The sequence below is a fragment of the Mesoplodon bidens genome (genome assembly GCF_964165515.1).
Source record: "Mesoplodon bidens genome assembly, chromosome: 7".
In the NCBI taxonomy this organism is placed as follows: domain Eukaryota; kingdom Metazoa; phylum Chordata; class Mammalia; order Artiodactyla; family Ziphiidae; genus Mesoplodon; species Mesoplodon bidens.
Window position 1 is genome coordinate 88,804,574 of NC_138164.1, and position 24,328 is coordinate 88,828,901.

The 24,328-nt window shown below is 36.8% G+C and overlaps 1 protein-coding gene across 1 annotated transcript in view; it reads right to left on the reverse strand.

Annotated features, from left to right (window-relative positions):
• DCDC1 (doublecortin domain containing 1) overlaps positions 1-24,328 on the reverse strand; it is a gene marked incomplete at its 3' end in the record, with an annotated part of 485,061 nt that overhangs the window by 17,695 nt on the left and 443,038 nt on the right. The window contains 7 exon segments of the mRNA XM_081241118.1: positions 37-169; positions 4,483-4,588; positions 5,309-5,461; positions 9,176-9,368; positions 10,553-10,756; positions 12,161-12,346; positions 17,719-17,889. Coding sequence (XP_081097244.1) covers positions 37-169; positions 4,483-4,588; positions 5,309-5,461; positions 9,176-9,368; positions 10,553-10,756; positions 12,161-12,346; positions 17,719-17,889 — 1,146 coding nt within the window.

Consider the following 24,328-nt stretch of genomic DNA (forward strand, 5'->3'; position numbering starts at 1 on the left):
CTGAGTCTTTAATGTCTGGAGTCCTAAAGATCATACCTCTCTATGTCTTATAAGGTCCATGAGTTTAATTTCCTCTTGAGTCTGCTTAGTCCAGCCTCCTTCCACTACCACCGGCTGCACAGGGCTTTTGTTGGGAACCATGGTGGCTGGCTGACATGCTGCTACCCGTCACCCTGGGGAAAGAAGTCTCTGGAAATGTTTCTGATGATAGGCTTTCCGATTTCAAATAAATTGGTTTGGCTTTCTATGCATAAATCATTTCACTTGGGAGCAGAGGGTAAAATACTAAATATATCATAAAAGCAAAGATGCCTAAGGTAATAAGATCTAACAATGTCGCTTCATACGGGAGCTTGAGGCTTTAAATAGCCAGGATATGCATACTCAGTGTACAGATGGAAAAGAAAGATAACACGCTGACTTCCACACTGGCCCCAACCTCTCATCCACGATATGGTTCAGCGGTAATTTAGTCAAATAGAATCCATGACCTATATAGCCCATCATCTCTTCCAGTCATGGAACATATGTTTTGTTCTCTTCACTAATAATAAGCCTTTCCCCCACAATTAGTTTAGCAGCCTGGGGATTAAGTATTTCTAAAATAATATTAACCCAAGAGACAGGAGGCCTTTTTTTTTCTATCTAATAATACCCTGCGAACACGATTAGTTTCTGACACCTCTGCTGTGTCCTCTGGGCTCTTAAGAAGCTGTGGTAAGAGAAAATATTTATCGGAATGGTGTATTCTAAAGAATCACAGGCATAAGTTAATAAGTGTGGTGATTTGAATTTATGCATTCTTTCAGCTAGACCACTTTAAATCATTATAAAAAGGTTTAAAGGTCACACTTATTAAATAGTTTTCTTTTTCTGGGTTGAAGATATACTGAGCACTGAGTCTCAGACTGATCTCGAAACTTCTTAAGTACAAATAATGTTTTCTCTTGGATGTTCCTTCTAGAAACCTATGTTGAACACCAGGTATGAGTCAGGCATTGTGCTGGATGGTGCAAATACAAACATGTTCGAGACTAAGTCCTTGCCTCAAAGGCTTACACTTTGGTAAGGAAGGCAAATGTCAAGGAAATGATTACACCAATAACTGATTGTAACTGTGTTGCACCATGGAAGTACAGGGTGTGTAAAAGCATGTAAAACAGGTTGCTGACCTAGTCTGAAGTGTCAGAAGGGGCTTTTTTGAGAAAGTAACACTTAAGTGGATAAAATAATAGAAATACTGAAATGACGTTAAGTCCTAATTTTGTTGCCAGGAGACTTATAATGTGCAGGTTTTCATACCGTGACTATGAACAAAACCTTTTGAAAATAACTCAGTATTTGTAGAGGATAACACATTTGGGCTCTTAAAGCTCAAGTTTGTGGAAATAGATCCAGCAATAAAAATAGGTGGCAGAAATGACTTTTCAGGGAAATCAGAACTCTATGTACCTAATAAGCATTCATATGCAATTTATGGTTATGGAGAAAACATAACTGAATTAACAGCCAATGAGTTACAGTGACAATGCCATTAGGCAACGTGTTTTGGAGAAGAGCACAGTGGCACCAGAAAAATACATAACACAAATTTATGCCAAATATAGTTTTCAGCTGACTCTATTTATAATGTACAGACAACATTAATTTATTAATTTATCCACATAAATTCTTGTGGATAATATCTCAATAAATATTTTATTTATAATGCATTTTGAACACTAAAATTTTGCTCAACTAAAGACAGCTCTCCAATAGTTTATCATTTACACTGTTAAAGAGCCAGGATTTGAATATAAGAAAGAGCAAAAAACATATGCATTATTGTTTTCTGTCAACTTGTTTCTAACGGTCTTAAGAAGATGAAAGCATTTGCACTCTAACTTTTATAAAGGGACATAATATCATCACAAAAGTTTTTCATAATAAACTATCATTTATGTAGGTAAGAATAACAAATAGAAACAAAACAAAAATGTATTGAATAAATTACTTTTTATTTTCTTATAACATTTTCCATATACGTGGGAAGCAGCTTCATAGCACAGGGAGATCAGCTCGGTGCTCTGTGACCACCTAGAGGGGTGGGATAGGGAGGGTGGGAGGGAGACGCAAGAGGGAGGGGATATGGGGATACATGTATACGTGTAGCTGATTCACTTTGTTATATAGCAGAAACTAACACAACATTGTAAAGCAATTATACTCCAATAAAGATGTTAAAAAATGATAAAATGATTGAATTTTAAAAAAAGAAAAAAAACAGAAGCTCACAATCCAACAGGGACTGCAGTTTGCTGAATTTAAACTTGTTATTATTTCTCCTCCTAATCCCAGCAACTAGAAAAGACCATCCTCACAGTAGGTATTTTATACATTAGCAATGAATTTACATTTAATAGCAGAAAACATAACAGTTTAGCAGTAGAGACAAGATTTATCTTAGTACTAAATTTTAAGAGAAACTGCATTAATGGATTTCCCCATAATGGACACCATCTGACTAAAAAGACTGTTTTCTACAGTGATATTGTGGACGATGCCAACTGAACTTTAAAATACCTTTTTAATACTTAATTATAATAAAAGCTAAAGACATAATATAAAATCAGAATTCAGTAAAAGCAGCTCTGCCAGGTGTTATTTTTAATATGTTACTTTCTATTGATTTAATTTGATAAAGAAATAGAGCTTAGAAAGCTCATTGGAGTGGATGGTTGAAATTCCACTTATTCTTTAATTAAATAATTCTACAACTATTCAGAGAACAAATTAGAAGGGTATAGAATTTACAATGTAACATAGGAGAGACAGTCATATGATCAGGTATGTATAATAAAGTGAGAAGTGCTATCTGGGGAAGTTAAGGGTATGACAAACCACACTATTCCTGACTTAGAATGTTAAGGAAGACTTTTAGGAGAAATAACGAGTAAGCTGAAAAGTAAATAATGAGAAGCCATCCAAGAGAACAGAAGAGAGAAAAGTTTGAGGCAGAGGGAACTGAACTGTTTCAAAAGCTCAGAGTTAAGAAAGCACATGATAAGTCTGGGGGACTGAAAAAAAAGTCCAAATGGGTAGAGAGGAGTAAGTAAGGGGAGGGAGAAGTTTCCAGAGAACCAGATCATGAAGGACGACATTAAGGAGTTTCACTTTTGCCATAAAGATAATAAGAACTTTGAAAGGTTTTATGCCTGGAGCACCATAACACCTTTGCATTTTTGCATGATCACTCCCATTCCAGAATGTCACCATTATGAACAGGATGGAAACTACTGTTAAGACTGGAGGCAGGGAGACCAGTTAGAAAGCTGACCCAGTAACCCAAAGAATAGATGACGATAGCTTGAACTTGGATAACGACAGCAGGAATCAAGACCCTTAGAATTCATTTGAAAAAACAGATTCAAAGCAACAAGACTTACTGATATTTGCTTAGAGATAGTGAGAGTGGGAGATGTCAAGGATGCCTCCCAGCTCCTTGAGATGGAACACCTGAGTGGATTGTGGTAATGCCCACAGAAGAAATGAAGGAGGCATTGGTGTGGTAAGATATGAAATGAAATGGTGGTATGGTCACTATATGGTGACGTGTTAACTTCAGTTTGGGACATGCCTATGGGACATTCAAGTGAAAGCGGCAAGTAGTTGGAGTAGTAGAGGTTAGCAATAGTAACAGATGCTTTTCAGCTAGACCCAATAATTCTTTTGGTAAAAACTGAAAAATAGCCATTTCAACCCAGAGTGCTGTCTAGTACACTTAGGACTAATTGTCTTATTTATTGAAGTAAGATTCACATGTTTCTGACACCAGACAGTACAGATACTCAGGAGCTGAAATCCTGCTATGGCAGTTACAGAGCCTGAAATGTATTCTTTCCCAGACTGAAGTCCATCCCCAAAGAATCATTTGGTGTCTGAAGTGCTGGGAATAATATAAGATCAGGAACTTAAGATTCTGTGACAAAGAGAATGGAAGAAGAGGACAAATATTGTCAATCAATCACTTTGTCTATGAATAACATATCTTATGCCGCATAACAAGATAGCTCCCTTCTGTGATAAAGACACTAATCTTTGAAGAATTTAGTACTTCCTCACTCAGATTATTTAACAAAACTTCTTCCCAAGCAATACCTAGGAAATAACAGAAAGTTTTGTTTAATGACTAATTCCAAAGTCCATAAAATGTCAGTTCAGGAATTGTTTCAAAACCAGTAGGGTGGTTATATGATCCACACATCCTCCAAATTTTAAAAATGTATATATAAATCATGTGATATTCATTTTAATATAAAATTTACAAATATAAAATCAGTACTGAAAAGATATATTAATAGGTTTCAGACTTGCTCAAGTGACTTTTGTAACACAATATATAATATTCAGTTAAACATCTGGTATCTAAAGGTAAAAAAAAACTACCAGAAAATTAAGGTTACATTTAGAATTAAACATGGTGATACTTGATTCAGTTCATACTGACCTTTTAACTGTCTCAGTTTGTGTTTCATAGTGTCTAGATCAGCCAAAATGTTGTCCTTTTTTAGCCAGTTCTGTTTTTCTATTTTTTCTGCTTTCTTCAAAGCTAGAATTAAAAAAATACATGATATTTTATCTTGCATTCTTCTTATCAACAGTAATTTATCATGCAAGCCAATCATTTATAAAGAACTTTCTGCTCCAAGAAACAGATTCAATTAGAAACAAGTAATTAAAAGGTAAGGGTCATTGAAAGAAACTTCATTTGAAAGATGACAGGGCTTAAGGCATTTCTTTATGGAATGGAGGGGGAAAAAGAAGAACAGTGCTGTTTTATGATATAGATTTACCATATGTAATAGCCATATTTCATTTTCTATTTCCACAAACTATTTGGAGGTGATGAAAGCCTTCCTTGGAACCATTCATTTTTTTAAACATCCACCTACTGCCTAAAGGGTGCAATTCTTAAAAATGAAAATGTGCAGACAGGTCGTCTTCAGTGTGAATTAAACTCATTTTTTATTTTCTAATGTATATCATTATTCTCAGTCTTATAGACCAAGGATGTCTTTATCAACGAAATTAGACACTTTCCATGCAGAATACTCCATTCCAGTAAGAAAAAAACAGGCAATTGTGCAAATATAGGAGTATAGCTATCCTTGTGCACACCTTAATTGATGAACCTCCCGTTCTTTGCATAAATGTGATGTTATTATGTTGACATTATACACATTTAATTGATTTTCTTATGGTGACAAAAAATGTATTTCTCTCTCTCTTTATGCACTTGCTTGAAAGAAAGCAAAAACAAAACACTTACCATTCGGACTTAGAAATGGTTCACCACAAGATACCCAGATGGCAATAGAATTTCTGAGGATGAGGGTGAGCAAAGACTTATCTATATCATCCAAACTATCAGATGTCACAGACTTTGGAAATAATTTGGTTTTCACTTTCATTCTTACGGTTCCTGGGAAACAAATGACACATTTACTATTGTTCAAAGAATAATGAATAAATTTGCTTGCTGAATTCACTTGTTTATTCAAAATATTTTATTCTTCATTAATGACTTGATTTAAACAGGTTAATGCCAAAACCAGATGCAAATACATAAATTTGGGGCTTCCCTGGTGGCGCAGTGGTTGAGAATCTGCCTGCTAATGCAGGGGACACGGGTTCGAGCCCTGGTCTGGGAAGATCCCACATGCCCCGGAGCGGCTAGGCCCGTGAGCCATGGCCGCTGAGCCTGCGCGTCCAGAGCCTTTGCTCCACAACGGAAGAGGCCACAACAGTGAGAGGCCTGCGTACCGCGATGAAGAGTGGCCCCCGCTCGCCGCAACTAGGGAAAGCCCTTGCACAGAAACGAAGACCCAACACAGCCAAAAATAAATATAAATAAATAAATTTAAGAAAAACATTAAAAAAATTATTTAAAAAAATACATAAATTTGATCAGAAACTTCATATGCAACTAAATAATTTAAACAAATCTTATTGTAAATATATATTTCAATTCCTTTCTTACACTTTATCTAGTTATGAAAAAAATATGAGGTAGATTACCAAAATATCTACTCTGAAAAGGGATAAAATAAAGAGAAAAAAAAGCAAGGAAGGGGGAAAGGAGTATAGGAATAGACCAAAGCCAGAAATAAGGTGCTTCAGAGAACTCATCAATTAAATGATTAATAGTATCTATCTCATTCTGCTGTTGGGATGATTATAAAAAGGAAAGTGTTTCGAATAATATTTTGTCTAGTTAATTGTGCAAGCATCCAAAAAATGCTAGATAATATTTTTATCATCATTATGATACTAGACATGAATACCACACTGTTTTTATTTGCTGGAGATAAAGCACTATTTGGGCGCTGAGAATCCTTGTGGCTAAAGCAAAGAGAAAAACAACATTTGAAGATAAACATGGCTGAAAGGGAGAGATAAATTCCTCAAGATACAACTTTCCTGGTCCTGAGATCTTAGAGAAATTTATTTCAGGGTCTTCATAAAGGGGTTATTTGTGATACAGCAAACAGTATCCTACTATATAATTAATACATATTGAGAACTTACTATGTGCTGGGCATTTTACTAAGACCTCTATATACTTTATTGTATATAATTCTCAAAATGATACTCTGAGGTAGGTCCACTCCTCTTTTGTACAGTAACTGAGATTTCGTCACATAGCCAGGTGGGGGCAGAGCCAGAATTAGAATCAAGGCCATTTGCTTCCAGAGCCAGTGCCTTTAACCACTGCCTTTATAGTAAGCATGACACTGAGTTTTTGATTGATGCCTGTTTCTTTTAATTTCCTCAATGCAAACTGATGTCATAACTCCAAGTTATGATTCAGTAAAGGGGACAGCCAGCTAATTCCCCTGACTGATTCAAGGATAACCTTTAGAATATGAGGGGAAGGGATGGCTATACCCTCTTGGTAGACCTGCATGAATAACATTACCTCCAAGCAGGTTTTAAATAAGAATGTGAAAGAAGAATGTTTGAAATTTTAAGTCTTCCAGAACCTGGAGATCAGATATTCCACATGCCAAATAAAGGCAGAAGTATATGCTTTAGTGATCGGCTAGGCATTAAATATTCACATAATTACTTTCTAAAACTCATTAGAAAACCAAACAAATAATATCATTATAAAATAATAGAAAAATATATTGGTCTCTGCCCCCAGTTCCTGACACAGAGCTCCTAAAATTCTTGTAATTTCCTAAGTGGTAAAGAGCCTTAGGGGCATCTTTTGTTCTAATTCCTGACACAGAGCTCCTAAATTCTTTGGAATTTCCTGGGTGCTAGCAGTGTCTTTTGTTCTAATGAGATGAATCTTGGTGGGCTCCTGGATGGGGGCTGGTCACCAGAAAGTCCAAGCCATGATTAGAAACTTGGAATTTTCAACCCTACTCCCCATTCTCCAGAGAGGGACTAGAAATGGAGTTGATGATCAATCATGCCTACAGGATGAAGTCTCCATAAAAATCCCAAAAGTACACGGTTTGGAAAGCTGGTTTGGTGAACCCATGGAGATGGTGGGAGAGTGGAGTGTCAGAGAAAACACGGAATCTTCATGCCCTTTCCCATGTACCTTACCCTATGCTTCTCTTTCATCTGGATTTTCATCTGTATCCTTTACCATATCCTTTTATAATAAATGGGTAAACAGTAAGTAAACAGTTTTCCTGAGTTCTGTGAGATGCTCTAGCAAATTAATTGAACCTGAGGAGGGAGCCAATTTATAGCCATTCAGTCAGAAGCACAGGTCTGGACCTCTGAAATGGGGTGAGTGGGAAGCAGTGTTGTGAGACTGGGCCCTTAACCTGTGGGATCTGACCTTATCTCCAGGTAGGTAGTGTCAGAATTGAGTTAAATTGTAGGACATCCAGCTAGATGGTGTGGGAGTTGGTGTGGGAAAAAACCCCACAGGTTTGGTGTCAGAAGCGTTGTGAATGGGATAGTAGTATGAGAATGAAGGAGAGACACACAGGAAGGAGTGGGTTTTTCCTACTTAATCCTACACACAATAATGATAACTAATATTATGAAATTGCTAAGTATCAACCAGGCATTAATCTAAGTGATATATATTCATATGCATATATATTCATATTCATATATATTCTTATGAATACACATTCATATTTATGAAGACTGAACTAGTATATATTCACGTGACTGTTAGTGTCCTCATTTTACAAATGAGGGAACTGAGGTACAGAGAGTACCCACGATCATTCATCTAACAAGTGACAGGTAGGAGCTGAACCCTGGTATTTTCAGCTCCAAAACACAGATTCTTTTTTTTTGCTGTACGCGGGCCTCTCACTGTTGTGGCTTCTCCCGTTGCGGAGCACAGGCTCCGGACGCACAGGCTCAGCGGCCATAGCTCACGGGCCCAGCCGCTCCGCGGCATGTGGGATCTTCCCAGACTGGGGCACAAACCTGTGTCCCCTGCATCGGCAGGCGGACTCTCAACCACTGCGCCACCAGGGAAGCCCCCAAAACACAGATTCTTAACCTCTAAACCATGACTCGCAACACAACAATGGAAACCTGAGACAACCGCTGAACCACTGCTAGCAAGACTCTTTTTCATTTACCAAATTGTTGTTGGGGGCACAGGCCCTGCCCTTAAGTTGTACAGTCTAATGAAACACACAAAGATGTAGACAGATAATTATAACACAATGCACTAGGAGCTGTGATAGGGGTGCATTTGTTGTAGCTTCTGGGAGTTCATAGGAGCAGTGGAGATGGGGGAGGGGAGTTGGAGGACAGGAGGTGTAGAGAGGACACCTTCTCTTCTAATAGTAGGAAGAGATTTGCATTGATCTAGTCCCACTTTCTTAAGCGGTCTCCAGTTGGTTTTGGTTCTGGATTTAAGAACAGAACCTGCTCATGTTGCATAAAGTAGCTAAACTGTCAAACATGTTTCATAAATTCTAGGCAATTTATTGAATGTTTTGGGGCTGAAATCAAGTTTACATTAAAATTTTTTTCTTATTATTCTGCAAGGTAAAAACATTATGAGAATTTCATATGAGTAGCTTACTATGATTTTTTTAACTCTCGAAGGGGTGACTGAATGCAAGAATTACACTTAACTTTCATATGATCAAACATAAGTAGAATCAGCTAAATCCTGTAGAATGTAACCAACCTTCCATACTTTTAACAGGTGTCTCTTTTGTTCCAACAGGGGCTGCCTCTTCCTTTTGTCCCTCAGAGTCTCTCTGGATAAAAGATTTATCAAGAGCCCATAAAACCAAATCCCACAAGGAAAGGATTGTGGTTCCATCTTTGGTATATACTTTGGAGGCTGCTCTGGCAAGACCAAGTTGTTCCGTGCATTCTGCAAGCAGCTAAAAAACACAGACTATAAGGAACTGAGAAGAAATAGTGGTAGAACTGAGAATAATCACGACGAGTGTGTTAATTTAGAACTCTTGAGAAAATCCTTTAATTTGAGAAAATAGAAAGCAATAGCCACCAACTTGATCTTTGATTAGAGATGATTTTTGATATTGGATTGTCCTACATAATCTCACAAATTAGTCCAATCCAGCTGTGAAAATTCTTAGCTCCAAAAATTTAACACAGCAGCTATTGTATGTTAATACATTTTATCATCAGAGTATTTATTTCCAAAGAAGTGTAAACCTAGAAATCCACTTTCAATTGTGTGCTTTAAGAATGAATAAAATTATTCTAACACTTCAGATGAACTGTTTTAAAATAAATGAGTACTTGACTTTTAAACCAAGAACTGACACATTATTACTTCCATTTGGCAGATGGGAAATCAGGCTGGAAGGTTAATATTTTTGTCCAAGACCACAAAAGCGAGGGTCCCAGGGTGAATTCTGGAGTCGCTAACTTTTGTCCTTTGCTTAGTCCATTGAACAACAATATCTTAATAAAAAATCTATTCGTACTCAGAGGGGTGAGTGAACGATTATGTGTGTGTGTATTTGCAAGGAAGTCTCCAGGGTAACTCCATATCATATTTAACATTGCTTGTAAAATATGTTGTTAAAGGTATTGGCCAGAATGTACAGACACAAGACAACCATCATGCAAGGGAAGGACAAGGCTGGGTTTGGGCCCTGGGGACTCTCCTCCCTTCCCATGGCTGTGGGGAGCAGCCTCTAAGACAGAAATCACATGTTCCCTCCTAGCGCAACTCCTGCCTCTCCAATTTGAAAATGAAATGAAACCCCCTATCAACAAATTAGTGCTCCGATTCTCCAGATGATAAAGGAGGTGGTATCTCTTAGGATACTGAGTTGACATACAACTTGAAGCTGGAAGGGGAAGGAAGGCAAAAAAGGCTTTCTGTTTCTCATTTTTCTAAGTCTGTATCCGAAGAAATACAATCAAAAATAACATCTTAAAGAAAACAGAGATCTTGATCTCAGCAGCTTAAATTGGTAAAACTGGCCAGGGATATTTGTCACTCAATCTCACTGCTTTTTTTCTTGTCAGAGAAATCACCATGATTATTACCTCTGATGATTCGAGAAGCACTTAAGTGATAGCCACTTACCATGGGGAATGTTCCAGCCACAATTAACTTCCCATTTCGATATCCGTCTCCATTTTTGTATGCAAGTATTTTCACTGCCTTCTGGTGAGTAACCGCCATGCCACTATGAGATACAACTTGCGTGCAGGTCTTCATCCGTAAAGATAACAGACGTTCTTCATAATAACTTAAAGTGTTTTCAGCCTCATAAGAAGATAAATCAGCCTGATTTTTTTTTAAAAGAACAACAACATAGATCAACTCAAACTTTTTTTCTTTTATTATTTTGTTATACTTCAGCCTCTTGATTTGTGTGTGTACATGGGTGTGGCAACTAAATTTTGAAATGTTCACTTCATATGCTGAAAGTATTAGGTGCTGTAGTGGGAAGGACATTGGGTCCGAACTCCTCAGTTCTCTTCCCAGCCCTGTCACTGAGTCTCTAGGTGACTTTGGGCCTCTGGCTTGTGTTTCTGGCCTTCTCCTGTTTTCTACTTTTCCTTCCCCTGGACAGGAGATGGGGAAGAAGGATGCCAGGGCCAGAGAGAGCCTGGGGTTGAAGTAGTGGACACTAGTAGTAAAGATATTCTCTTAATTTTTAACTTTAGGATGATGCCATCCTATGGTGGCAGATATTGATGAATGAGGAGGGGAATGAGTGTAGCCTTAACCACATGATAATGAGGGTGGTGAACGCCACACTTCACCTTTTCCTTTTCATTGCTATTCAGGAAGCTGCCCTGAGGGAGAAGTTGTGTCCAAGATGCTCTAACACTGGGGATTCTTTCCGATCAGCTCATCCCCACCTCCTTAACACAACCCTACTGTCACCAAAGCAAAGCCAAATGCCTGCAGGCTTTCCCAGAGGACTGACTCCCCTTTTCCCTCAGTTATTGTTTCAGTTGATGTTTATTGCAACTGTAACTACCCTGCTCTTCTGCAATGTGTGTCAGGTTTAGGGGAGAGGGGACAGTGACCTGGGAATAAGACCCGCAAGCCCTGAAGAGCACAGCAGGTGGAAGTTTCCCACCCCTAAGGAATTGCTCCTTTTTATACAGTTGTGTAAGTTCCTCTTAGCTCTTCTCACTTCTAAACTTGAAGGAAAGGATTTTTTAAATGGTGCCATTTTAAATTAAGATCACAAGAAAGCAGCAGAGATTATTTTCTCCATGAGCTATAAACAAAAATTAGTATTAGACATGAATGCATGAATTCAGGCACCCAACCTGAAGAGTCATTAACAACAACAGATCAAATTAGTCCTGAAAATACTAGGAAAAAAGGAGTTTACCCTGTGGATATAGGCAAAAAGCTACTCCACTAAGTAAAGATTTGCAGTTACTTCCTCATCTAAAAGCAACACAGGGAGTAGTGCAAGGTGTCAGGAGATGATTAAAGCTGCAGAAGAGCCCAATTAACTTCAAAGAGTATATCGAACTATTAATAGATAATGTATTTTAAGTTACAGTGGGGAAAAGGAAATCAATGCAGGTGGAATGGTAAAGGTGCATCAACGAAAGATGAATTGGATGAGTGGAGATGAACTTGAGTGCAGGGCAAGTAATGAATGTATCAAAGTTTCCAAACTGATGCCACACATGTATTAGCAGAGCTCAGATCGTTACATACTCTGGCCACATCTATGACCTTGAAAGGTCCTTGTGAGAAGGGCTTCTGGGTCTCGGAGCCTGAGGCACAGAGGAATGGCAGCCCTGGAAGCAACTGTTTCAGTCTCTTCTCTGCTCTCATGGATTGCCCACATGCCAAACAGAGCATTGTTTTTTTCTTTCCACTGGGTGAGAGATAATAGTATCCCTGAAAATGGAGGTAAAGATGCTTTTATTTGGATGCATATAAATTATGATAGCACTTTTGTAGAATACTTTACCATACAAATAAAGCACTTTTATGATCCCCAAATGCTAAATTTGAAATCTCAACATGAATGCATTACTTTGCTCTCTAATTATTAATTATTATATAATATAATATAATTATATTATATTACAATTATATTATAATTATATTATAACTATTGTATTATAGAGCAAAATATTTACAAACGCTGTTGACTGAAAAAGCCTAGAGGCAATGACACTTCAACATCGATGAGTATAACTTGTATCCAGAATCAGAGTTTCTTGGAGGAATGGCCAATTCCAGATTTGGGGCAAGAAATATACAAGAGAAGCAAGGATTTCCTGTGTGCCCAGAAAAAAAGAAGCCATCCAAAAGTAAAGGCATTATGTCAAAAAAGACAGAGGTGCCAACATGAAGGACATTCTAGTGGCCCAAAGTGGGACAATTTGGGAGTAAAATAAAATTATAACCAAAACACTTCAAATATGTTTGAATAGGTAAAGTCCCGTGAGTTCATAATCATGTTAAAAATATAAGTAAAAAAAAAAAAAGCAACAAAAAAAGCCAACAAACAGATAAAAAGAAAACCACTACTTACTGGAGTCCATTAGGAGTAAACTGGCACCAATTTACAACTCTGAAACTGGCCATTAGAAATTGTGGCAGATTATTTGCAGAGATGGCCATAGTAAAACCATCCCATTCTTGTTTGCATGCCCTTTTGAAATGTCATTTTGCTGCTCCTCCAATCAAGAAATAAGAGTTTCTTTCTTCTTTCCTCCTTTCCTTGAATCTGGGCAAGGCCATGTGACTTGCTGTGGCCAATGTAGCATTAGCAGATGTGATGCAAGCAGATGCATAAGAAGTGCTTGCACATTTCAGCTTGTTCTTTTTTGGCTGCATTTGGAAGCCTGAGACCATAATGTGAGCTCACTTGAGCTAGGCTACTTAAGAAGCCTTGAGGAGAACTAAGGCCCCCACCAGACATGTGATTTGACCATTCAGACACCATAGCACCACCAAACTACTGGTGTGCCACCAGATAACTACAGCCACATTAGTGACCCTGGGCAAGACCAGCAGAACTGCTCAGTTCAATCTAGCCCAAATTGTTGACTCAGAGCATAAAAATGGTTGTTGGCTTAAGCCACTAAATTTTCAGGTGATTTGCTATACTACAATAGATAATTTAGATAGAACAATTTAAGCATTTATCCTACCATCCTTTACAAACCGTATCTCTGGGCAGTCAAATACCTAGTTGAAGAGGTAAAGTTCTTCCTTACACTAAAAGCTCAGCTAATATATGTCAGGGAAAGTAATAGAACTTTTTAAAATTGACCCTTTTGAAACTTCTAATGAAATTATTGATTTAGGCAAAGATCACAAAAAAGGCAACACTAAATGAAAAGTCATTGGGAATTGTTTTTTGATGTGAGATTAGGTTGTAATCACCTGAACCCATGGAAAATCCACACTGCATCCCTGAATAAGTGATAAATATGAAATACACAGTAAAACCTATGAAGATTCTTGTCCAAAAAATGCTGAACATAAATATAATTAAACTCCAGTGCTAAATTTTTTTATAGGAATTATGGGAGCCAGAGAAACAGGTTAAAGGATGCCATAGGAAGCAAACAGAAAAATCCAAACAAGAGGCATTCTATAGAATGGATTCTGTGACCAGTGTCACATAGGGACCTTGTTTGAATCCTGACTCAAGCCAACCAACCATAAGAAGAATTTTTTAGGAAACCTGGGAAATTTTATTATGAACAGGGTAGTAGATGGCCAAAAATTACTGTTAATTTTATTAGGTGATAATGGCATAATGGTAATGTAAGAAAATGGTCAAATTTTTACAGGTGCATGCTTAAGTTTGAGGTGAAATGGTATCGTGTCTAGGATTTGTAAATATTGCAAAACCTTGATAATAGTTGAATTTGGATTATAGGTATATGAGTATTCACTGAACTAGTCTCTCTATTCTTGAATATGCATGAACATTTTAAAGCACTTTTATATAGACTCTCTGATTTGCTTTGTTCCTCACGAGGCTAAAAAAGTTAAGTACGGCCAGAGTTAATATCATCATTCTCAACTTACAGATGAGAAAACAAAAACTAAGAGAGGGAAGTTTTTAATCCAAGAATATCCAAGTAGTATGTGGCAGAGCTGAAATACAAAGCTGTGACTTCTGATTCCAAGTTTTGGGGTTTTTTGCCTTTGTCATATTTCTTCAACTATTCCATTTAAATACTTAAAGCTACCTCAATTCAAAGCCAACATTTAGATGATACTTTTGAAGATGTAATTCTTAAGTTCCACTATGGATTTCTCTCTATGCTCATCTGATTTCCATTTTCCTAAAAATTACTGGGAGACAGAAAATTAAAACATCTCCTCTCCGATGGAATTGAATGAATACTACATACGGAATAATTTGTACAGAAAAACATGGACTTCATGATGAATCGTGTGCCAATGATATTTCTTATTACACTAAAGAAGCCTATTGAAAGTATCTAGAAAATGCATTTTCATTCATTAAAACGTCAATCCCTATGACTGTGGTGCTACTATTTTAATCATTCCCAAATTGTTTTATTTTGGCAATGGTACACGTACACAATGCAAACTGAATTTTTGGTTACTTCATTCACCCTTAACACAACATTTAAACTGCTGCTGGTAAGGAAAATGCAATAGACTGGGGTAGCTCCCTAGGTTAGGCTATGTCTACAGAATGCAAACAGAGTTTAAAAGTTCAGCAAGTCAGCTGCTGGCTCTATACACAGAATACCAAGCAATTGGTTTGACTAATTATTTTCCTCTAAAAAATTTCCTTGATTTATTGAAACGAATAACTTGCTCTGTTCATTTGACCTTATAGAAATATGGTCTATAACATGGAGTTTGTTTGATCAACAATGACACTTACTGTATATATAATAGCTAGTGTGACTGTGAATAAATTATTCAGTTTCTTCATCAATCTTAATTTAATGAATTATTGATATTGATATTTATTATTTATGTTATATTATTTATTATAAGATAATCTATGTAAAAATAACTAATATTGCATCAGTATCTAACATACAGTAGCTTTCTAGCATATAATAGTTACTTCATATTATTTTTCTTTTCTAAGCTTGCCAAGCAAATGTGGCCTAGAGAAGAAGTTCTTACCCTATGTCCAAATTGGATTTCAAGGGGAGTCTACAAACTCCCTAAAATTTTATACAAAAAGTGCTGTGTACACATGTGCATTTTGGGGGGAAAGAATATCCATAATTTTCACAAGACTCTCAACGAGGTCTACATCTCTGAAAAGGTTAAGAATTAATTACTGATTTAGAGCCTTTGTGTAGAGAGTTGGTTTTCCCAGGCCCAAGAGAGATAAGCATTTTTTTAAATTTGTGAATCCCAGAATTGATATATTATTGTACTCTTCAGATTAACCATATTAATTTCTATCAGATAGGTTATCATTTAACTAGTAGGAAAGGAAAGTTATAATCTTTTAGAAGAAATATTGTTGAAAATTGGGAAGTTTTATCCCTCCCAAATTTCAAATAAGAACTCTTTTATCATAACTGTAACATCATACCTAAAATTAATAATAATAATACCCTAATATAATAAAATATTCAGTCAGTATTCAAATTTCTAGGGCTTCCCTGGTGGCGCAGTGGTTGAGAGTCCGCCTGCCAATGCAGGGGACACGGGTTTGTGCCCCAGTCCGGGAAGATCCCACATGCCGCAGAGCAGCTGGGTCCGTGAGCCATGGCCACTGGGCCTGTGCTCTGCAACAGGAGAGGCCACAACAGTGAGAGGCCCGTGTACCGCAAAAAAAAAAAAAAAAAAAAAAAATTTCTACAGTTCTCTCACTCCCTTACAATTTATTTGAAAGAGAATAAGGGCAATACCTTATAATTAGTTTAAATACCTCTAAGTCTCTCTGAATCGTCACATTCCTTATTTCTTTTTCTTTCTTCTTTTGTTGTAATTATTCGTTGTACATTTTCTCCACTTAGATTTGGGGGGGCAAGACCCCATCATAAATGGTACAGTGTATTTCTATCAAGGAGCAACTCTTTTGTCTCTTTTTGTTATGTTAGTAGCTACTGATGATCATTGCCTAGATCCATTAATTTATTAAAGTTCACAGTATAATGATATTCTGATTTCCTCATACATTACTCATGTATTAGCTGGGGTATTTCTACTAAGTGAAGCTTCTTCTTGCCAACTGTTTTGTCATCTTGAGGTACGGTTCATAAAGGAAGGGAAAAATAAATGCTTGATTCTTTATTGACTGGTTTTCAAAGTAACAAATTCATTCCTTTGCATCATCTAATTGTGACAAATTGAGTTGTTGTTGTTGCTATTGTTTAATATCTCTATGAACATATGGATTTAAACTTATCTAATGTACGTCAATCCACTGCATTCAATAGTCATATTGATGCTTAAATTGTCTCATCTTTGGAGCCTTTTCAAGTTGACTCGATTCTTTTTAAGATGACTTCAGCAGTCTTTGGCAGCATACTGGCTAACAGGTATGAGATCACAGACAAAGGAGAAAAGGTCAGCGGGGATAGCAGAGTTGAAACCAGAGACGTGCAGAATGGTATGGTATATTTGACATCTCTTATTCAGTAGAGCCAGGGAATGACGAGTGAAGAAGCAGCAGTGGTTTAGAGACGACTGAGGGGAACAGTAAAGAGGGTCTTGGGCAGTCTTGTAATGTGCATACATTATGAGGTTTCAGTTTTCTGTAGGCCAATGATTATCAACAATAGCAAGGTGCCACACAAATATCTCAGGTATCTGTAAAGTATGGTGCAAATAATTCCTTACTAATAAAAATTAAAGGACCAAACTTGAGAAATTATTTCTTTTAAAATTAGAGTATATCATACTTAGCCCTATGCTTGGTATAATGTAATATAAAGCAACTTACAATCATTGGCATTTTAATATGCTTCCTGGAGTGGAGTGACATCGAGTGTGGCAAGCACACCTGTAGGAGTGAAGTATGTGTGATTATCCTGCTTCGTGCCTGTTCTGGTGAGCTGATGATGAACCAGAGATGGTGATGGTGATAGGGAGCCATCAAAACAATATAAGAAGATGGTAATATCAATATTCCTTCATTCTTTCCTAACCAGAATCACAGAGTCTAAATGATTTCACTCACAAGTCAGTGTTTATTTTGTGTGAACTTAAGGTTTTCTGGAAAAAAAGTTTCTTGCTTTATTAAACTTATCCATTCCCCCACCCCTCTTTTTTGTCCTCAGTAGGAAGGAACCACTTACTGCTTGATCAATGTGTTTTTCTTTAATCACAGAGGATGTACAAATACCAGCATAATTTTCTGCTGTGACTTCCTTATCCAGTGTAGTGTTATGAAAGGCCATAAAAGCTTTCATATTTTTCATGTAATTCCACTTTTGATTAGAAGTCCCATTGTTATGTGGTTTGTATTTCTGAAAAAAATGAGACAAAATATGGAGTCAAATAGGAGAGGTTATGATTTGTTTATAGCAGTCCTAGTTTTCATTGCATAAAGTCAGAAAGTACAGATAATTACTCAAAACTCTACTATGTAGTGATAACTACTATTGATATTTGATGATTTTATATATATATATATATGAATTCTTGGATTTACAAAAATGTAATCACAAAATGCACATAATTTGGTAACGGTATTAGTTTTGCTTTTTTTTTTTTTTTTAAGGATATATACTATTTGATCTTAGGATATTTTATTGTACCAATATCCAATAGTTAAACATGTAGATTGTTTCTCAGATTTTCCTTAATATAAACAAAAGAGCAATCAACAATCATAAAATAAACCTTTGTGTAAATCCATAACTTCTTGAGAACAAACTCAAGTAGAATTGCTAATAAAGGAACAGGATCGCCCTCCCATCAGGAAACTTGCACAAGCCTCTTAGATAGCCTCATCCACCAGAGGGCAGACAGCAGGAGCAAGAAGAACTACAATCCTGCAGCCTGTGGAACAAAAGCCACATTCACAGAAAGATAGATAAGATGAAAAGGCAGAGGGCTATGTACCAGATGAAGGAACGAGATAAAACCCCAGAAAAACAACTAAATGAAGTGGAGATAGGCAACCTTCCAGAAAAAGAACTCAGAATAATGATAGTGAAGATGATTCAGGAACTCGGAAAAACAATGGAGGCAAAGATCAAGAAAATGCAAGAAATGTTTAACAAAGACCTAGAAGAATTAAAGAACAAACAAACAGAGATGAACAATACAAAAACTGAAATGAAAACTATACTAGAAGGAATCAAAAGCAGAATAACTGAGGCAGAAGAACGTAAAAGTGACCTGGAAGACAGAATGGTAGAATTCACTGCCACGGAACAGAATAAAGAAAAAAGAATGAAAAGAAATGAAGACAGCCTAAGAGACCTCTGGGACAACATTAAACGCAACAACTTTCACATTATAGGGGTCCCAGAAGGAGAAGAGAGAGAGAAAGAACCCGAGAAAATATTTGAAGAGATTATAGTTGAAAACTTCCCTAACATGGGAAAGGAAATAGCCACCCAAGTCCAGGAAGCACAGAGAGTCCCATACAGGATAAACCCAAAGAGAAACACGCCGAGACACATAGTAATCAAACTGGCAAAAATTAGACAAAGAACAATTACTGAAAGCAGCAAGGGAAAAATGACAAATAACATACAAGGGAACTCCCATAAGGTTAACAGCTGATTTCTCAGCAGAAACTTCACAAGCCAGTAGGGAGTGGCATAATATACTTAAAGTGATGAAAGGGAAGAAGGTACAACCAAGATTACTCTACCTGGCAAGGATTTCATTCAGATTCGATGGAGAAATCAAAAGCTTTACAGACAAGCAAAAGCTAAGAGAATTCAGCACCACCAAACCAGCCCTACAACAAATGCTAAAGGAACTTCTCTAAGTGGGAAACACAAGAGAAGAAAAGGACCTATAAAAACAAACCCAAAACAATTAAGAAAATGGTCATAGGAACATACATATCAAAAGTTACCTTAAACGTGAATGGATTAAATGCTCCAACCAAAAGACACAGGCTTGCTGTATGGATACAAAAACAAGACCCATCTATATGCTGTCTACAAGAGACCCACTTCAGACCTAGGGACACATACAGACTGAAAGTGAGGGGATGGAAAAAGATATTCCATGCAAATGGAAATCAAAAGAAAGCTGGAGTAGCAATACTCAAATCAGATAAAATAGACTTTAAAATAAAGAATGTTACAAGAGACAAGGAAGGACACTATATAATGATCAAGGGATCAACCCAAGAAGATATAACAATTATAAATATATATGCACCCAACATAGGAGCACCTCAATACATAAGGCAACTGCTAACAGCTATAAAAGAGGAAATCGACAGTAACACAATAATAGTGGGGGACTTTAACACCTCACTTACACCACTGGACAGATCATCCAAAATGAAAATAAATAAGGAAACCAGAAGCTTTAAAAGACACAATAGACCAGATAGATTTAATTGATATTTATAGGACATTCCATCCAAAAACAGCAGATTACACTTTCTTCTCAAGTGCGCACGGAACATTCTCCAGGAAAGATCACATCTTGGCTCACAATTCAAGCCACAGTAAATTTAAGAAAATTGAAATCATATCAAGCATCTTTTCTGACCACAACGCTATGAGATTAGAAATGAATTACAGGGAAAAAAACGTAAAAAACACAAACACATGAAGGCTGAACAATACATTACTAAATATCCAAGAGATCACTGAAGAAATCAAAGAGGAAATCAAAAAATACCTACAGACAAATGACAATGAAAACATGACGATCCAAAACCTATGGGATCCAGCAAAAGCAGTTCTAAGAGGGAAGTTTATAGCTATACAAGCGTACCTCAAAAAACAAGAAAAATCTCAAATAAACAATCTAACCTTATACCTAAAGGAACTAGAGAAAGAAGAACAAACAAAACCCAACGTTTCTGACAGTGTGAAGATGGCCCAACTCATGGAGGCTGCAGAGAGCATTTGGGGAATGAATGAGAAGCATCTTCTAGGGTCCCTCCCAATTCAAAAAGCTAATGATTCTGCATGCAGCAAGATGTCAATGCTAAAGTTGATTTCAATTAAAAACCCATTTCTGTACAAATGTTATAAAACTAGACTAATAAAATGTAAGTTGATGACTCCTAAAAAAAAAAAATTTGGCAAAAAAATTTTTTGACAAAATTCAACACCCATTTAGGATAAAAACTCTCCAGAAAGTGAACATAGAGGGAACCTACCTCAACATAATAAAGGCCATATAGGACAAACCCACAGCAAACATCATTCTCAATGGTGAAAAACTGAAAGCATTTCCTCTAAGATCAGCAACAAGACAAGGATGTCCACTCACACCACTATTATTCAACACAGCTTTGGAAGTCCTAGACACGGCAATCAGAGAAGAAAAAGAAATAAAAGGAATACAGGACTTCCCTGGTGTGCAGTGGTTAAGAACCTGCCTGCCAATGCAGGGGACCCGGGTTTGAGCCCTGGTCTGGGAAGATCTCACATGCCACGGAGCAACTAAGCCCATGTGCCACAACTACTGAAGCCCGTGCATCATAACTACTGAAGCCCGCACACCTAGAGCCCATGCTCTGCAACTAGAGAAGCCACTGCAATGAGAAGCCCGTGCACCGCAATGAAGAGTACCCCCCACTCGCCGCAACTAGAGAAAACCCGCGAGCAGCAACAAAGACCCAACACAGCCAAAACTAACTAAATAAATAAATCTATAAAAGGAATACAAATTGGAAAAGAAGAAGTAAAACTGTCACTCTTTGCAGATGACATGATACTATACATAGAGAATCCTAAAGATGCTACCAGAAAACTACTAGAGCTAATCAATGATCTTGGTAAAGTTGCAGGATACAAAATTAATGGACAGGAATCTCTTGCATTCTTAAACACTAATGATGAAAAATCTGAAAGAGAGATTAAGGAAACACTCTCATTTACCACTGCAACAAAAAGAATAAAATACCTAGGAATAAACCTACCTAGGGAGACAAAAGACCTGTATGCAGAAAACTATAAGACACTGATGAAAGAAATTAAAGATGATACCAACAGATGGAGAGATATACCATGTTCTTGGATTGGAAGAATCAATATTGTGAAAATGACTCTACTACCCAAAGCAGTCTACAGATTCAATGCAATCCCTATCAAATTACCAATGGCATTTTTTACAGAACTAGAACAAAAAATCTTAAAATTTGTATGGAGACACAAAAGAGCCTGAAGAGCCATAGCAGTTTTGAGGGAAAAAAACGGAGCTGGAGGAATCAGACTCCCTGACTTCAGACTATACTACAAAGCTACAGTAATCAAGACAATATGATACTGGCACAAAAACAGAAATATAGATCAATGGAACAAGATAGAAAGCCCAGAGATAAACCCATGCACCTATGGTCAACCAATCTATGACAAAGGAGGCAAGGATATACAATGGAGAAAAGACAGTCTCTTCAATAAGTGGTGCTGGGAAAACTGGACAGCTACATGTAAAAGAATGAAATTAGAACACTCCCTAACACCAAACACAAAAATAAACTCAAAATGGATTAAAGACCTAAATGTAAGACCGGACACTATAAAATTCTTAGAGGAAAACCTATGAAGAACACTCTTTGAGATAAATCACAGCAAGATCTTTTTTGATCCACCTCCTAGAGTAATGGAAATAAAAACAAAAATAAACAAATGGGACCTAAAGAAACTTAAAAGCTTTTGCACAGCAAAGGAAACCAAAAACAAGATGAAAAGACAACCCTCAGAATGGGAGAAAATATTTGCAAACGAATCAAAGGAAAAAGGATTTATCTCCAAAATATATAAACAGCTCATGCAGCTCAATGTTCAAACAACAAACAACTCAGTCCAAAAATGGGCAGAAGACCTAAATAGACATTTCTCCAAAGAAGACACACAGATGGCCAAGAAGCACATGAAAAGCTGCTCAACATCCCTAATTATTAGAAAAATGCAAACCAAACCTACAATGAGGTATCACCTCACACCAGTTAGACTGGGCATCATGAGAAAATCTACAGACAGCAAATGCTGGAGAGGGTGTGGAGAAAAGGGAACCCTCTTGCACTGCTGGTGGGAATGTAAATTGATACAGCCACTATGGAGAACAGTATGGAGGTTCCTTAAAAACTAAAAATAGAATTACCATATGATCCAGCAATCCCACTACTGGGCATATACCCAGAGAAAACCATAATTCAAAAAGACACATGCACCCCAATGTTCATTGCAGCACTATTTACAATAGCCAGGTCATAGAAGCAACCTAAATGCCCATCGCCAGACGAATGGATAAAGCAGATGTGGTACATATATACAATGGAATATTACTCAGCCATTAAAAGGAACGAAAGTGGGTCATTTGTTGAGACGTGGATGGATCTAGCGACTGTCATACAGAGTGAAGTAAGTCAGAAAGAGAAAAACAAATATCGTATATTAACGCATATATGTGGAACCTAGAAAAATGGTACAGATGAACCAGTTTTCTGGGCAGAAATAGAGACACAGATGTAGAGAACAAACGTATGGACACCAAGGGGGGAAAGCCGTGGGGTGGTGGGGGGTGGTGTGATGAATTGGGCGATTGGGGTTGACATGTATACACTGACGTGGATAAAATTGATGACTAATAAGGACTTGCTGTATAAAAAAAATAAAGTAAAATTTTAAAAAAAGGAACAGGATCATTAAAAATATTATGATGTATAATATAAAGTTTTAGCATAACAGATGCTTTCTAGAAGGGTTATTCTAGTTTACCCTTCCACCAATATTATAAAATGGCCTCTTTTCCTCACACTCTTGCCAAAGCATCATCAATTTAATGAATGAAAAACAGTACCTTGCTGATATTTTAATTTACATTTCACTGGTTATCAAGAAGGTTTTTTTAAAAACATGTGAGTACACTCCATTTTATGTATTAGAAACAGCATCTTTATTGTAATTATAAAACTTGGTTTGAGCATAAGTTAAAAAAAATGAGTAGTTTCAATTTCAAGGAATTTAAACCACTAGATTAGTTCCAACTAAACATATCATGACACCTCAAGAACTTTGTAATGAATAACACCTACTTTACCAAGGAGAGATTGATAGTGAAGAGGAAAATAAATGATCTCAGGAATTGATTTAATAAGTCAAACAACAGAGCATCCCTCAGAGGTATGGAAAACAAAGATTACATTTCAAGGAACAGGGAGGGGGTTTAGTAACATTAACTTAACATGTCTCATTTTTATTATTTTACATGAACTTTAATGTATTCTCACAAACTTGCTTCAAGAAATAAAAATGAAACACCAAGCAAAGAAAAAGCTCTTGAAAGGTAATAAAAATAACTTTGGGATCAAACTCATTTCTTATAAAATGGGAACCTTAGGGGAAAACATCCATATCTATAATTTTATGTAACAGATTAAGGTACAAAATTTGCATCTGCATAAGGTTTTATCTCACTGTGGTCTGTGCCAAAGAGGCACCTGACAGGGAAAAATTTGATGTTATATATACTGTGTCTCCTAGAATAAAATTTTAGTCCATATTTATCATCAGGGTAGAAGACTTATTTAAGCTGTGGTATTTGTCCAGATTGCTATATCCCAATTTTGGATTCAGGACCTGCAAAACAAGTTGCCTCATTGTTATTAAAATATGGAATAAAACAAATGTTATTTGGAGACAGTATATTCTGTTCAACACAAAGATGGCAAATACTGTGGAGGATACAGAAAGTAAATGCAGAGCAGGGACACTCCTAAACTTTTTCTCCTCCTAACAAGGAAAAATATATACG